Source organism: Esox lucius, chromosome 15 (genome assembly GCF_011004845.1).
Source record: "Esox lucius isolate fEsoLuc1 chromosome 15, fEsoLuc1.pri, whole genome shotgun sequence".
NCBI lineage: Eukaryota > Metazoa > Chordata > Actinopteri > Esociformes > Esocidae > Esox > Esox lucius.
In genome coordinates, this window is record NC_047583.1 from 10,366,053 (window position 1) to 10,380,341 (window position 14,289).

The 14,289-nt window shown below is 45.6% G+C and overlaps 2 protein-coding genes across 2 annotated transcripts; both read right to left on the minus strand.

The window, feature by feature from the left end:
- Nucleotides 1-414: 414 nt before the first annotated feature.
- si:ch211-195o20.7 (cytospin-A) lies at nucleotides 415-9,123 on the minus strand. The gene is made up of 9 exons (XM_034297206.1): nucleotides 8,606-9,123; nucleotides 8,331-8,404; nucleotides 3,262-3,842; nucleotides 2,844-2,940; nucleotides 2,549-2,609; nucleotides 2,205-2,377; nucleotides 1,651-1,767; nucleotides 1,516-1,575; nucleotides 415-1,379 (listed from the first exon to the last, which is right to left on the minus strand). The coding sequence occupies exons 1-9, from the start codon at nucleotides 8,901-8,903 to the stop codon at nucleotides 1,290-1,292; spliced, it is 1,551 nt and encodes a 516-aa protein (XP_034153097.1). The 5' UTR covers nucleotides 8,904-9,123; the 3' UTR covers nucleotides 415-1,289.
- LOC117595607 (vegetative cell wall protein gp1-like) lies at nucleotides 8,927-13,656 on the minus strand. The gene is made up of 4 exons (XM_034297427.1): nucleotides 13,275-13,656; nucleotides 10,512-10,604; nucleotides 9,192-9,640; nucleotides 8,927-9,088 (listed from the first exon to the last, which is right to left on the minus strand). The coding sequence occupies exons 2-4, from the start codon at nucleotides 10,549-10,551 to the stop codon at nucleotides 8,927-8,929; spliced, it is 651 nt and encodes a 216-aa protein (XP_034153318.1). The 5' UTR covers nucleotides 10,552-10,604; nucleotides 13,275-13,656.
- Nucleotides 13,657-14,289: the final 633 nt, after the last annotated feature.

The following is a 14,289-nucleotide window of genomic DNA, read 5'->3' on the forward strand; positions in this document are numbered from 1 at the left end:
TTATGAACAACCTGGAAGAATTTCATTCAATATTTTATCACACAATTCAATTTATCACTTGGAACCAAAGTTTTTTTTACATTTATTTTATTAAAATAATATCCAGCACCATACCATCAAAGATCCATCATATTCTACAGTACATATGAGGTTCTATTGTGCACATAGCTATGCTCACCATTTGTAAAGAAAACAGGAGTGAGCAGGCAAAACACATGTCTTTTATTTCTTATGGGATTCACATTCAGTTGTAGGTCATAACAGAATGGCACAATCATAAAACAAAACATAGAATTTTTTTTACTGACCCCTGTTCAAAAGTCTGCATACCCTTAGTTCTTAATACTGTGTATTTCCCCCTTTAGCATTAATGACAGCCTGCAGTCTTTTGTATCAGTTGTCTATGAGGCCCCGAATCCTTTTAGGTGGTATGGCTGCCCATTCGTCTTGGCAAAATGCTTCCAGGTCAGGCAAAGTTTTTGGTCGTCTCGCACGATTCGGGTTCGTTTTATAGGCAAAAGAGCAAGCCTTATTTAGGACAAATATTTTGATGAACATGGTCTAATGTGCGATTTTGCAGTTCCTGCACTTATTTTATCCCAAGTCAATAGAAAGCTATGAGATAGACATGCTGAGATAGAAAGCTATGAGATAGACATGGTGTTTTGTAGTGTACTGTACCTCTCAGTAGATGGAGACAAAGGCTATAGAAACAAGGCCTCATCTCTGATTTCCCTAGTCACAGCACTCAATTAAAGCAGCTCATTCACTGTACAGAACTAACAGACAACATAGCTTTTTATTGACAATTTTATTTATTCTTATTTATCTTTGGCAACATAGTCAGTGTTCACATTTCAGTTACATACGGGCACCAGCTAATTCCTAGAGCGAGACTGCATCCATTCCTTTTAAATAACAACTATCAAAGTGCTTATAAAAAGTGCATATGTACAGAGTGCTAAAAACAGAAAACCTGAACATTTTTAAAGGCACTGCACACAAACCACCAGCTTTAGATGGTCCTGAGGGAAAAACTTTGGAGAGAAAGGCAAGTTAGGTCATAAAGAGCCGAAAAACAGCGACTGTCAGTCACTGCCACAGTGTGGACACGTTTACAGCAGACAAGCTCTGCATGCACTCTTGACCAGAAGGGGCTCTGTTGTTCTGTTTAAGTCACATTTTGTCTATAAGGCCAATACTGACCCTCACAGCTAGTGGAAGAGTAAGATTGGCACTCTACAGTCTTCAATCAGCGGTGAACCATCCACACACACGGTCATCGGGCCTTACATCTCAAAGTGACGGTACACACTCTCCACATATCCCAGAACCCTTTGCCAGTCTGGTCCTCCAGGCCTCAGCATCTCCTCCACAGTCTGTGAAATACAGAGAACTTCAATACTACAGCATCTCACTCACAAACACCGTCGAATATAAAAACACACCAAAAGTGACACAGCAGGAAGGCTTCCAAACCTTCCCTCCCATCTTAGGTTATCATCTAAGACTCACCAGTGATGTTGGGATTCCAACATTCTCTCCAGTCTTAAATGCCAGGCTGAGGTTCTCCCTCTATGAACAAAAACAAATCAGCGACAGGTTTGACAGGTGTGTGTACAATACATCGGGTGGGTGTGTGTTCCTCACCTTGCTGTCGGGGCCAAGCGTACTGTAAGGGATATGTGAGGGGAGGTAGGTGTGGTAGACGGCACAGAAGGCCAGACCATCGGCCCAACTACTGCTGAAGTTAGTGATGTCAATATTCTGTCAACAGAAGAAGGGAGCGGGAGCCGTGGAAGAGACAGTAAGCAGATTCCATCTCATAGGGAATGTTCCACATTCACATTAGAACAGTCATGAGTCGACGCGTCCGTTCACTGTCCCCGTTTAGGACACTCGAAAATGACCCTGAATATCTCTCTACAGGGTCTACGTGACGAGGAGACCTTGGTCACAGACAGCACCTCCACACGGTGAGGCTGTAAACAAAACAGAGCTTTTGTACGCCACTCGCTGGGATTTTTGGGGACTGAAACGTATCCCAGTTAAAAATCCAGATTTCCCTGACCTTAACCTTTTAAACTAGCCCTCAACCTTAACCCCAAGAACTGTCCTCACCCCCTGATTTGATACAGCTACCATCCTTGTGAGGACAAACAGCAGTAATGTGTGGGTGCGTGCGCACAGCCCTGTTACAGCACCTTGTAACCCTGTGTGCGACTCTGACACCAACGCAGCAGCGAGTTCCTCTTGGAGCCTCCATGGCGACGGAGCAGCAGGCTCAGGCCATCCAGAGACCTGGTCTTAGGAGCCGGGTTAGGGAGCGAGTCGGTCAGGGAGGAGTTGCACTGGTTCAAGACCTCCTCCGGTTTCTCTGCAACACACAATAAAAAATAAAAAAAGACATCACTTGCGCATGGCGTCGGCCACGGGAGCAAATGAAGTGCATATATTCACAAGCACACTGCTCGACTGGTTTATGGAATAAGAACAAATGCAAACATATGCTCAGATGGAAACGTTTCCTCACATACAACAAACGCACCTGTGTGAGTGCTGGACCAGCTGTCATGGTGTTCCACCACTCGTCTACCTATGGTTTGACTCTGGTAGTTAGGAAAAAAATCGTAAATAAAGAAAATTCATACTCTTACCACAGATCATACATCCTATTTTATCTTTAGATAAACAGATTAATACAAATACCATTATTTGCTTACTACATTAGAAGACACCAAAATCTGTCTGTATGCCCCCTACTCGAAGATAAACTGCGCTACAGTATTTCCAGTGCTAAGGTACACACAAACAGTGAGGACCCAAATGCTTAATGGTCTCACCTTGTTTGCAGATCCAGCTTTTGTGGCAGTAGTGGACTGTAATGTTCCATTCTGTATAGCAGAGGAGTCTGAAGACACCGGCAGTCTGGAGAGGCTTCTGTGAAATCACGTTCTTTGATATTACTTGATGGACTTAAACTCACACGTTGAGCAGAAAGTATCCATCTGTTGCATACGGGGTTAGACACATGACAACAGTGGCCAATCGTTGACCACTTTACCCTCCAGACCGTTCTCTGGATCATGACACGGTTTATTACTGAAAGTCCCAAGCAGTTCCGAAACCAATCTGGACCATTATGTTGTTAGAATATCCAGCTATATAAGACTTTGCCCCTTATTAAATGCATTTAGGCTGGACACGGAGCTAAGCCCACCTATAGTTGAAGTCACACATATTGGTTGTCATGTTACTCACCGAGACCTCTCCTGTGTGACTGCCCTCCGCGTCTCTCTCACGCCACACCCCTCCGCTCCACTTCTCTCCTCATTGGTCACATTCCTCAAGTACCTGTTTGTCACGCCCTTGGTGTCAGTCGAAGCATCTTCCCCAACCACATTCTTAATCTCTTCTCCCCAGGTTCTCTTCTCTGTCTCTTCATGTTCTCTTCCTCTGCCCTCTCTTCTGATCCCTCTCTCCCTGCCTCGATGTGTCCCGTCCTGGGAATCAGGGGCGTCGGTCTGCCCACTAGCACGGTCTTTGCTCCGGATATTTTCCTGCCTCTGGTTCTTGTCTTGAGGTTGGGCCTGTCCTTCCCCCTGGTTCTGGCTGAGGTGGGCCAGCTTCTGTCTGCACTCCCTCAGCTCTCCTCTCAGGGCAACCAGCTGCTCATCAGTCTCTTTTTGTCTCTGCTGGGCCGCCGCCAACTCATGCTCAGTATCCTTCTGTGCCACTCTGAGCACACTCAGTTCTTCCTCTGCCTCTGCCCTCAGCCGATCGGCCACCGCTACTGCCACCTGCAGGTCAGCCTGGAACTGCCGCCACTCCCCTCTCTCTGCCTGCATAATAAATGTAATATTAAATTTGATTGACACACAAATAACAACAATTGAAAATGAGGCCCCTCTGGGTCAATTAGAGTAATTTTGTAAATGCCAGATGACTAAGTCAAGACGCACTATTCACCCAACTCTAAACATAATCATATCATTGGTGTTGGTGGTTGCGTGGGTCAGTGGGCCATATATCCTGGGCATGTGCGCCAAGATGTTCTCTCAAATGTGGGTATTCTCATATATGTTGAGTCTGGACAGTATTTGCAATATGCTTAACAAACGTTGTTCACAAAATTCTAGTTATGAAACATCCATTATTGCAGCGGTCTAGGTAGATTTTCTTGTGCTAAAATGCATCACATTTCCTTCAGTGCCACATACTGACCAATCAGTGTCATTTTGTAAATAAGTTCAAAACGTTGCCAGTGGTGTCTGAGTTCTCTTTGTGATTTCATAATTTAAGTGTTGTGGGACAACAACCAAGAGGCTGAATAACATTTATTAATGCTTGACTGAAACAAGTTAATCATGCTCTTAACAAACTTCCCAATTTGATGTAAAATAACCACATAACTTCTAGGTGGATGTGCAACATAAACAGGCCTTCAGAGATCAGTTACACAGGATAAGAAGCAGAGATGAGCCGGCTCCAGACGAGCCACATGGGGACCTGGTACCCAGGTATACAGTTTCAGACCCACTAATATGGAAATGATTGTTTACAGTTCTTACTCACTGGTTTGTAATTCACTGAGACTATTGCTCAATTTCAAAGAAAACACACACAGGGAGAGGAAATCCAACCCCAGCAATGCATCTTGTTATAGACTTAGGAGAAAGAGTAAATGTCATGACACCAATACTGCGTCTTACTGAAAACAAACTGCATCACATCATCACATCTCAGTAGCTTCAAGCAGCCTCCTCCCCTAACCAAAATACGTAAGAACTGCACCAACGTCAGGTTCATGCTTTCTTCACATATTGCGTTTTCAACATTGAGTAGCCATGTTGGTGAGGAGGCCACGTAAGAACACAACTTTAAGATGAATGTGTTACACTGGGAGAAAGCACACTAGCTTTGGCCAGACAGATAGAACTGAGGTTCACAGAGTTGCTTTGTCAAAAGGTTAATGACACAATGGCAAAAGGCTGAATGGACCATCAAAAAGCATTGACTATCCTGTTAGAAACAAGGCAAATAACATGCCCTGCTCCGGAGTACTGCAATGTGACCTGTCTTTTCACACGAGTCGGCAGGAGTGGAGGAGCTACGTTGTTTGGTCATTAAATGAAGAAAGGATGGAGATGTGGAGGAGCGAATGGGAGGAGAAACTAGAGCCAACTCATTTCCTCCTCCTGACCAATGACTCAAGAAACCACAGCTGGGGCCAATTATGTCATCATTGGAAACACGCGCACACACACACACACACACACACACACGTGCGCACGCACGCACGCACACACGCACACACACAGAATTCCCTTCCAACCCTTCTAGAAGACAGACCTCCCATCTTTGTCCGTTCTCAGCCAAAAAGTGACACAATAAATAGCCCACAAACAATACACACATTCCTTCACACAGTCTCACACTGAGCCTTAAGTCCTGGTCAGGTTACCAGAGCAGACAAACTGCTTTTATTATCACACATGATGTAAGTCATTACTGCAGGTGGGAGAACAGGAACGAGTGAAAACCATTACTGTAAATCATCGCATCCATTAGTATGTTCTGCATCCTGTCTGTACTGCTGCTCAAGTAACCGACTAGGCAAACAGGACGGGACACTCCTCATTTGAAGATAACACGTGTGATCCTTAAGATACACATTTGGAATAAGCTCAACATTCCCGGAGAGACTGTGCAAACAAAGGCAGAAACAGAAAGAGATTTGTATATGTGAATCTGTATCTCTTATGGTGTCATTTATGACATTTCCGGTCTTTTCCATTGAAGTGTTGTTGTTTTTTTTACTGTGTGTATATGTAACTTAGTGATGTCTTGCAACCATTATGCAACTGTTTCTCAATTGGCGTTACCTGCTGAAAGGAAGGGAGATTCCAGAAAATAAAGACTGTGAGAGATCTCTCGTCAGGCCTCAGTTGACATCCACACCCAGAGTCCTTATAACGTGTACTTGGGAGAACCCATTGTATTGCTGTGCCTCTTCCACTGGGGTGTGTAAAACAACCGATTCCCATATACATGTATTCTGATTCTAATTAAGAGCCTGGCTCAGATCCTCCATAGCAGTCCATACAAGGCCTGGGGATTCACACATCCGCTCAAACACACCACACAATATAGAGAAAAAAAAAGAACAGTGTTTCTACCCACCCACCCTCCCTACCCACCCACACCAAAAGCCACCTGACAAGCACACAGGCACGCCCGCACACGGATGGTATCGCTACCTTCCTGCAAGCCTCCATTTACTCTGCATTGCAAATTTGACACAACCTTCATTTGGTATGTAAACACATTCAACTTTTGCACAGAGAGTTTTCAGAGCCAAAAAAAAAAAAAAAAAAAAGAGTTTATTCCTGGAAACGTGCAGCACTGTCCAGCAGGAACTGATCCCAGAGCTGATCTGAGTTATACTAAACCCTTAGAACAGCAGGACCCACCCAATCAGACACACAAGCACAGTGTAGAGAGACGGGGAGGCTGGAACGAACAGACAGGGTGAGACGGGTGGATGGACCGGTCAAGGACAGGAATGAGGGGTGAGACTGGGAGGCTGGAACGAACAGACAGGGTGAGACGGGTGGATGGACCGGTCAAGGACAGGAATGAGGGGTGAGACAGGGAGGAGGTGAAATAAGGAAGGAGAAACAGTTGTGAGGTCATTGTTTTGGAGGTCTGTTGCTGAGGGAAGGAAAAAGAGGAGTGCTGAACCCTCAGATGTCCAGATAGAGGCAACGTGTGAGTGTGTGTGTGTGTGTGGGGGGGGGGGGGGGGTCCCACAGCCAAACCTCTGCCAAGAACACTAATGTGTCAGTGTCCATTCGCTCTTTCCGTCTCTCTCACACCCATGCGCACACACAAACACGCACACAGACATAAACAGGCATGCAAACACAGGTCACTCAGTGTGAAGCACTCAGTTCATATCTCTATTTCTCTTCCTCGCTCCTAACACACACAATCTGACTTTTTCCCCCTCATGCCACTAAGCAAAACAAATTGTTCCCTTTTCAACAGCCGAATGCAGAACCCCTTACTACACACAAGGTTCTCCCCAATCTATGAAAGCCTCACCAAAAACAATAAAGAACAGATACTTCTGTATACTTCCACCTGAAAGTGGTCGCATGGTCGCCATTTCTGCATGGATTGCATGCATTTGGATATTTTCGAGGGGGCCGGCTTTGACAAAGACTTTTGACAGGTCGCACACATTATACATTATTTATTGCTTCTTTTGTTTTGCTTAATTTCCCATACTGTGATTGCCCAGAAGTTTGCACACCTCCCATTTGTCCTGGGGTAACATTAACGTAAATGCGACATGCAACAGAGACGCCTAGTCACACAACATCTCATACGTAGTGTTAGAGGTTCTCTCAGAACCGGTCTCTCCTGGCCTTCTTCAGTTCAGTCTACCGTGTCCAGGCCTCCAAAGGGACTGAGATAAAACAAGAAAGGGAGAGAGAGACAGAAAGACAGAGGTTGGGTTCCAGCTGCCCCAATCTGTGGTAGATCAGTGGAAGCTGGGAGCCCCAGGGTAGAATTCTCATAAGGTTGGGTCATGGTTTGGAGTGGGCCTATGACAGGAAATTACCAGAAAAAAAAAATGAAATCTGAATTGGAATCTCTTAGGACTCTAACACTACCAAGATTTTAACTCCTACACGCCATCTCAACACAGGAACTTCAGATGGCGCTCAGGGCGAGGCAGACAGGAATGTGTAGTGTTTGTGTGGATCAAGATGAGCATTTCCTCTTGGGCCTCTCAGGATTGGTCTAGGATAGGAATAAGCCTATTAGCAGGACTCCCAGGGGCCCATGTTCAGATCCAGTTCTAGGTGAAAATGTCTCTTTTGCTATCCCCTGAGCTGGGAGGTTACAACGGGAGAACTCAAGCCAAGACCTCTGCCTTATGGAGTGTGTCATTTCATGTCTACGTCTCTCCAAGAAACCTCTCCAAGAACTAAAACAAAATGCTAAATACAGAATAGTACCAACACCTAAAACTACAAAATTGCCTTTGTTACATTGGATTTATAACACTCCCGCTCAACACCGGACTGTGTTTGTGCTTTGGCCAACTCTTCTTTGCAGCGTTCCTTTGTTTTAATGCCAAACACATTGCGTGGCATGACAAGGATATTCATAAGAGCTGGCTAAAACCACAGTCAAAACCCAGGATCAGGCTAAAGTTGACGAGGTACGGTGTGTGAATCTGTTTGTCTGAGGGCAGTTTAATGTTGACCAGGGGGTGCTAGCTGGAGGTGTTAGCAGGAGGTGTTTGGGTGGGTCACCTCAGTGGTCTCCCTCAGACTCTGGACCTCAGAGGTCAACTCCTGGCGCTCCACCAGCAGACGCTTCAGCACATCTGACAGAGGAGACGGGTGGGGGGTAGAGAACGAGATTCATCGTGTGAGGAGAGAAAGATTTCTTAGCAGTTATTCACATGATTCAGTGCTATGAGATCATGCATTTCATACATGTGACGACAACTGGGGATTCTTTTTTTTTTTTTTTTTGCTACAAAGAGGGGCTGTTTTTGTCTATGTATGGTCTGATGTGTTCTTACCAGCATTGCTCAGTGCTGCATACTGACTAGGGCTGAGACCCAGTGCTGTTCTACACTCGTCGACCAGCCTTTCCATCTCATTCTGCCGGCTGTCAGCAGCCACATGCCCCTCCAGCATGGACCGGCAAAGCCCACTGTCCTTCTCCTTGCAGCTCTGCTCCGAGAGGCTGACCTGATCGGTCAAGTATATGGGGCTTCCCAGGGATGAAGGACCCTTGGCGGGGCTGATCGTTCCGCTCCTCCCCTGGGGTCCAGCTGTCTTGGGAGTAGAGCTGGAGGGGCCTCCATTATTCCCCATTGCAACCCGGCCTTGTATCGCTGCTACATCATTTCCTGTCCTGCCATGCGAGGAGATAAATCCAGGATCCACCAGAGACGAACCAGGGCTGACGGGCAGTGGTCTTCCCACAACGAGAGCTGGAGCTGAGGTTGGGACTGAGGCTGGGTTGGGGGTTGGGACACGCACAGGGGATTGGGCTGGGCCTGGAAGGGGGGTTGGGACAGGCACTGGGGATTGGGCTGGGGCTGGATGGAGGGTTGGGACGGGCACTGGGGAATGGGCTGGATGGGGGGTTGGGACGGGCACTGGGGATTGGGCTGGGGCTGGATGGAGGGTTGGGACGGGCACTGGGGAATGGGCTGGATGGGGGGTTGGGACGGGCACTGGGGAATGGGCTGGGGCTGTAGTAGATGTTGGGACGGGCCCTGGGGATTGGGCTGGGGCTGTAGTAGGTGTTGGGACGGGCCCTGGGGATTGGGCTGGGGCTGTAGTAGATGTTGGGACGGGCCCTGGGGATTGGGCTGGGGCTGTAGTAGGTGTTGGGACGGGCCCTGGGGATTGGGCTGGGGCTATAGTAAGTTTTGGGATGGGCGTTGGGGATTGGGCTGGGGCTATAGAAAGTGTTGGGCAGGGCGTTGGGGATTGGGAGGGGGCGTCCGGCTGGGCTGGTGTAGAGGGGGTGAACAGAGTGTGAGCAGGCAGGGTGGAGGACACCGGAGACGTGGGGGGGGTGTGATACAAATCCAGGTTAGGTCCTGGAGAGGAAAAAAGAGCCACAATGCATAAGTGACAGACTTATGGTTAGAGAGTGTGACGGCATGCATAACTGTCAGGGTGACTAAACCACAACGTCAACATCCACAATAACCAGGCTGTCATTGCAGGTCTCCCATTTCTCCACACAGTGCTGCTGATCTACAGCACCACTGAGCTCAAGCCCCGCGGTGTCCTTGGCTGGAACAGATGTTCTGCGGGCTTTACGGGTGTCATCCCGATAGGGATCAACAAATCACGTTTTGGAAAGTAATGCATCATGATCAGGTAAACATCCGTCCTTGGCGACTTGCCGCAACTCCCCACTTCTTCCACTGCATTCTGTTCACCTGTTCCAAGACTGTGTGAGTGCGCGCGCGCGTGCGTGCGTGCGTGTCAGTCTGGCAGCATTAGCCTTGCCATGGTCAATCCGCTGCCCTTGTACTGAGGAATTCTGCCGATTCATCACAACTATGGCAGCAGAGCCTGACGAATCGCAGGAGGACAGGGGGACGGGAGGAGAATGACCACCGAGGAGGACACACACAGGAACCAAGCCAAGACTCCTACCCCATTGCCATGGCCTACACAGACTCCCTTTGTGTTCCCCAATCTCCTCCTCTTTCTGCTCTTCTGTCATTCCCTTCCTCTAATCACATCTGTCTCCGTCCATCCTCCCTCGGCTCCCTTGCAGTCCCTCAGCCGCGGTCTAAAACCTGAGGGGTGTACATTAGGTTGCCTTGTCCTCCGGAGGAAAAGGCAATGGCGACTTCAGAGAGAGAGCCGGTCGGCACAGCAGGAGAGTTGACAGGCAAATGTCGGCGTGTGCATGTACTGCATATGTGCGTGTGTCATGGTATGGCTTGAGGGTACCTGTGGTTCCATGGCTGTCCTTACTGGAGAAGCTACCCATGACTCAGAAGGAACGAGGGCAGACTTCTGAGGGCCCGAGGCTGCAAAGGACAACTGCAACAGAACATTCAGTATGATTAACCACCTCCAATATGGCTCTGACAATCACGTCACATTCAACTTTACGGCGGTCACCGGAATGCCTTTGATGGCTCTAACGGCAGATTGATCAGAGCGCTACTGGAGAAGACACATGTTAGGCATCATGTGCCGTGAGAGAGAAAGTAAGCCCACCACTCGGTGTACAGACCAGAATTAAAATGGTCACTTTTGGTCAGTCTTTGGTTTAGCAGGGATAGTGTAGTGTCTGAAAACATTAAGTGCTCCTCACGTGACCTTTGGTGACAGTTTGGCAGCCAGTCTCTGCCTTTTGGCGCAGTTTGGGTGAAGTGCACCCAAGAATGTCTTTTATTAATGGCAGCACATCAGAATAATTATTCCTCTGTCAATATGCATATTTCAAGATGCTAATTGCTTGCATTGCAACCACACCTACAACAAAAGCACAATCTGGGACAGGTTAAGCAACTTCTATGAGAAGGGGAGGCAGCAGTCAAGCACACATACCAAAGTAGACAAGAGGTCTGTGGTGCTATCAAGGAAACTGGGAACTCCTAAAGAACATGAACACCTACGTCAGCAAGCTTCAGGTGGAACAACCTGAAATCTAGAATGCTGGCAGAGTTCCGAACTTGCAATTCTGAGATTGAAGACTTGAAGAGACATTCCCAGTGAGACCTTGTTTTTTTTTTTATTAGTTGTTTTTGAAAGCACCTTAGGAAAGCATAGAATTTAAAGGTCAGATATTTTTGTTTAAAGGTGCTTTGAGAGTGGCAGTAGGCTTGATAAGTGAGTATTGAGAGTTTAGGCCTCTTGCTGGTAACAGACATTGGATTACTCAGAGTACAGGCTAATGAGTCCTTAAAGATTATATTGAAAGGCTAACTACCAAGACCCATCACATACCAGTCTACTTTAAAATGTAACTTACCCAAGCAGAAGAGTGTGATGATCAGTTTCGGAAGTTCCCGAAACACAAAAAACCTAAAGCTATGTGTGTTTATTGGTTTAAAAAATGTTTGCTTTGTACTGTAAGGTAAAATAGTACAGTACTTTCCAAGTGACTACTTTTAGTGGGCCAAACTAGCTGTAGTTTGGTAGTTTTTTCCTATACATTTAAGGTAGGTCATTTCATGATGACACACCTGTCTGAATCAGTCAGTGAAGTATGAAAGAGCCTGTGGTGGCCTAAAAATAAGAATACTTGAAGTAGCAAAACAATTTCATAATTAAGCATTTCAAAAAAATCCTGCAACTGGAAGTAGAACATTCATCATTGACCAATCAGTAAGAGACATGGTGTTGTCAATTTCAGGTAAGTTTAACATTCTGAAACACATTCAACTACCCAAGCAGCAACCTCTTTTGAAAGCCATTCCCACATTGAGGTTTGCTAATAGGTAGAACAAAATTACAAACAACATCCCAAGTTTCAGGAACTAAAATAAGATGTGATACATTATCCATATTTACAAAAAGCTAATGTTTTCTCCTTTGCCTAGATGTGTGACATTTCAAGATTATACCGTACAATCATTTCCCAGGTGCACCTTGTGTGGCGTCACACTGCCTCAGAAGTACCAAGTTTTGAGGGAGGACGCAGACTGCAGGAATTCCCACCAGAGCTTTTGACGAGAGGACTGAATGTTCATTTTGTCTACAATAAGCCTCCCCCAACATTGTTTTAGAGAATTTGGCAGTATGTCCAGCCTCACAGCTACAGATGAGGAACCACTCCAGCCCAGGACCTCCACATCCGGATTTCTCCAGCTGCCACTCAGGCAGCCCATGCACAACTATGTCATTTCTGCACAAACCTTCAGAAACCGTCTCTGGGAAGTTGTCATATTACGTACCTGTCATCTTCACCAGTTTTAACCTGACCGCAGTTTGGCATTGCAACCAACCTCAGAGGTCAAATGCCCACCATGGATGGCATGCTCCAGCAGCATCACACTCACCAGCCATACCAGCCATTAAGAATGTTTAGGATGCTTTGGTAGAAGTGTCCGTCTGATCCAGTTTCCCCCAATATCAGGACAGTGGCGGGGCGGGGGGCTGAGACAACATCCCCCTCAAAGGGCACATTTAAAGCCTGATCAAATCCATGTGATGTGTTCTTGCATAATTTGCATCACATTTTATTTATAATTTAATTATTTGCAAGGATATGGTGGTCACTCCAGATAATGACTAATTACTACACATATACTTATACATAAATAGGGTCTAATGAACTAATTTAATTGACTCGGGTAATTAACTGTAACGCAGTTAACATTTTAAGTTGGTCACTTTTACTTGGTGTACGAAATCGTGTCAATGATTTAGCAAATGGTACACAACTTATCTATTATTTGAGATAACAAATGATAGACTGCGATGTTTTAAGTAGCTTACATTGTTCTAAATAAACAGATGTCTTGAATTATGATCCACATTGTATCTGAAGTTGGATTGCCGAGTTACAGAACCGCAACCTCCACTAAATGTACAGGACAAATGACAAATCATTTGTCATTATATTACCATCAACTATAGCATTCAACACAGGAAGAGTGTACATGTAGTGGAAACACAAAACCCATTTCAAAGAAATCAGAAAGTTGATTCTCATGTCTTTTCTTTTCCAAGTATGGCGCATGTGTCAAGCTTCTTACTCACCGAAAAGACTGTATGCCAATCACCCTTTAAGTCCAATAATATTTGTTTTCTTAATCCCTTTCTTTTCCTTAAACTGAAAATATATAAATCCGCTTGTCCTCCTTACTTTCCTTCCGCTGTAGCCTGTAGGCGATTTGATTTGATTGTTCTTAGTCTATTTGGTCTGGCTGGCGGAGGTTGCTCACCACGAAATTCTGGATGGAGGAAAGTAAAACAACACCGCTTATTCACGGTGTTGTGAGTCGGCCTAGCCCAACAAGCTGCTATTTCTCTCATTAATTGCACCAATAAGTCATGTGATAAAGTGATTTAATACAAAATAACGGATTGGATCTCTAAGCCTGTAGTTGTGAACTTTATATAACTTTGATTCATTCTGCTCTGATAATCTCAGTTCTCGGCCGTGGTCACTAGGGGTCATCGTTGCGCTTTACAATGGCTGACAAATTTCGAAATGAAATGTGTCTTTCGTAAAAAATCGCACCTCTTCTCGTCTCATTGGATGAGAAAACCATGGGTTCGTCCGCTTTGACTTTCTCCACAAAAAGTTGAAAATAATCAAGGAAAACACATCTGAGAGAATAGGCCAAAGTTTTCATCCAGATTTCATCACTTAATTTGAATTCTTTACCACTCATTCTGTGTTACATGAGCAATTAGGGTTATTTGGCTTGGTCAGAGGCACAACAGAATAGCAAAATATGTCACATTGAGATGAAAACCTGCCAGTTAACCTACTGGTCCTAAACTAACCACTGTACTATCTGACACTTGATCCAGTGATTTCAGGTATTATGTAAAGCATATAACCTTTTGATTAATCCAATGCTCAAGCATGTCCCCGTACAGTTGGTCTGGGACTTGTAGGACTGAAAACATTTTAACAGAACCAGTATCAAAATGGAACCTAATTCCTGATAGTTCTAAAACTTTTAAATGTTGATACTATTAACACATTATATATACCTAACTAAAACATGTGAGATACAAGAGTCAGTGTTGAAATACAATATCA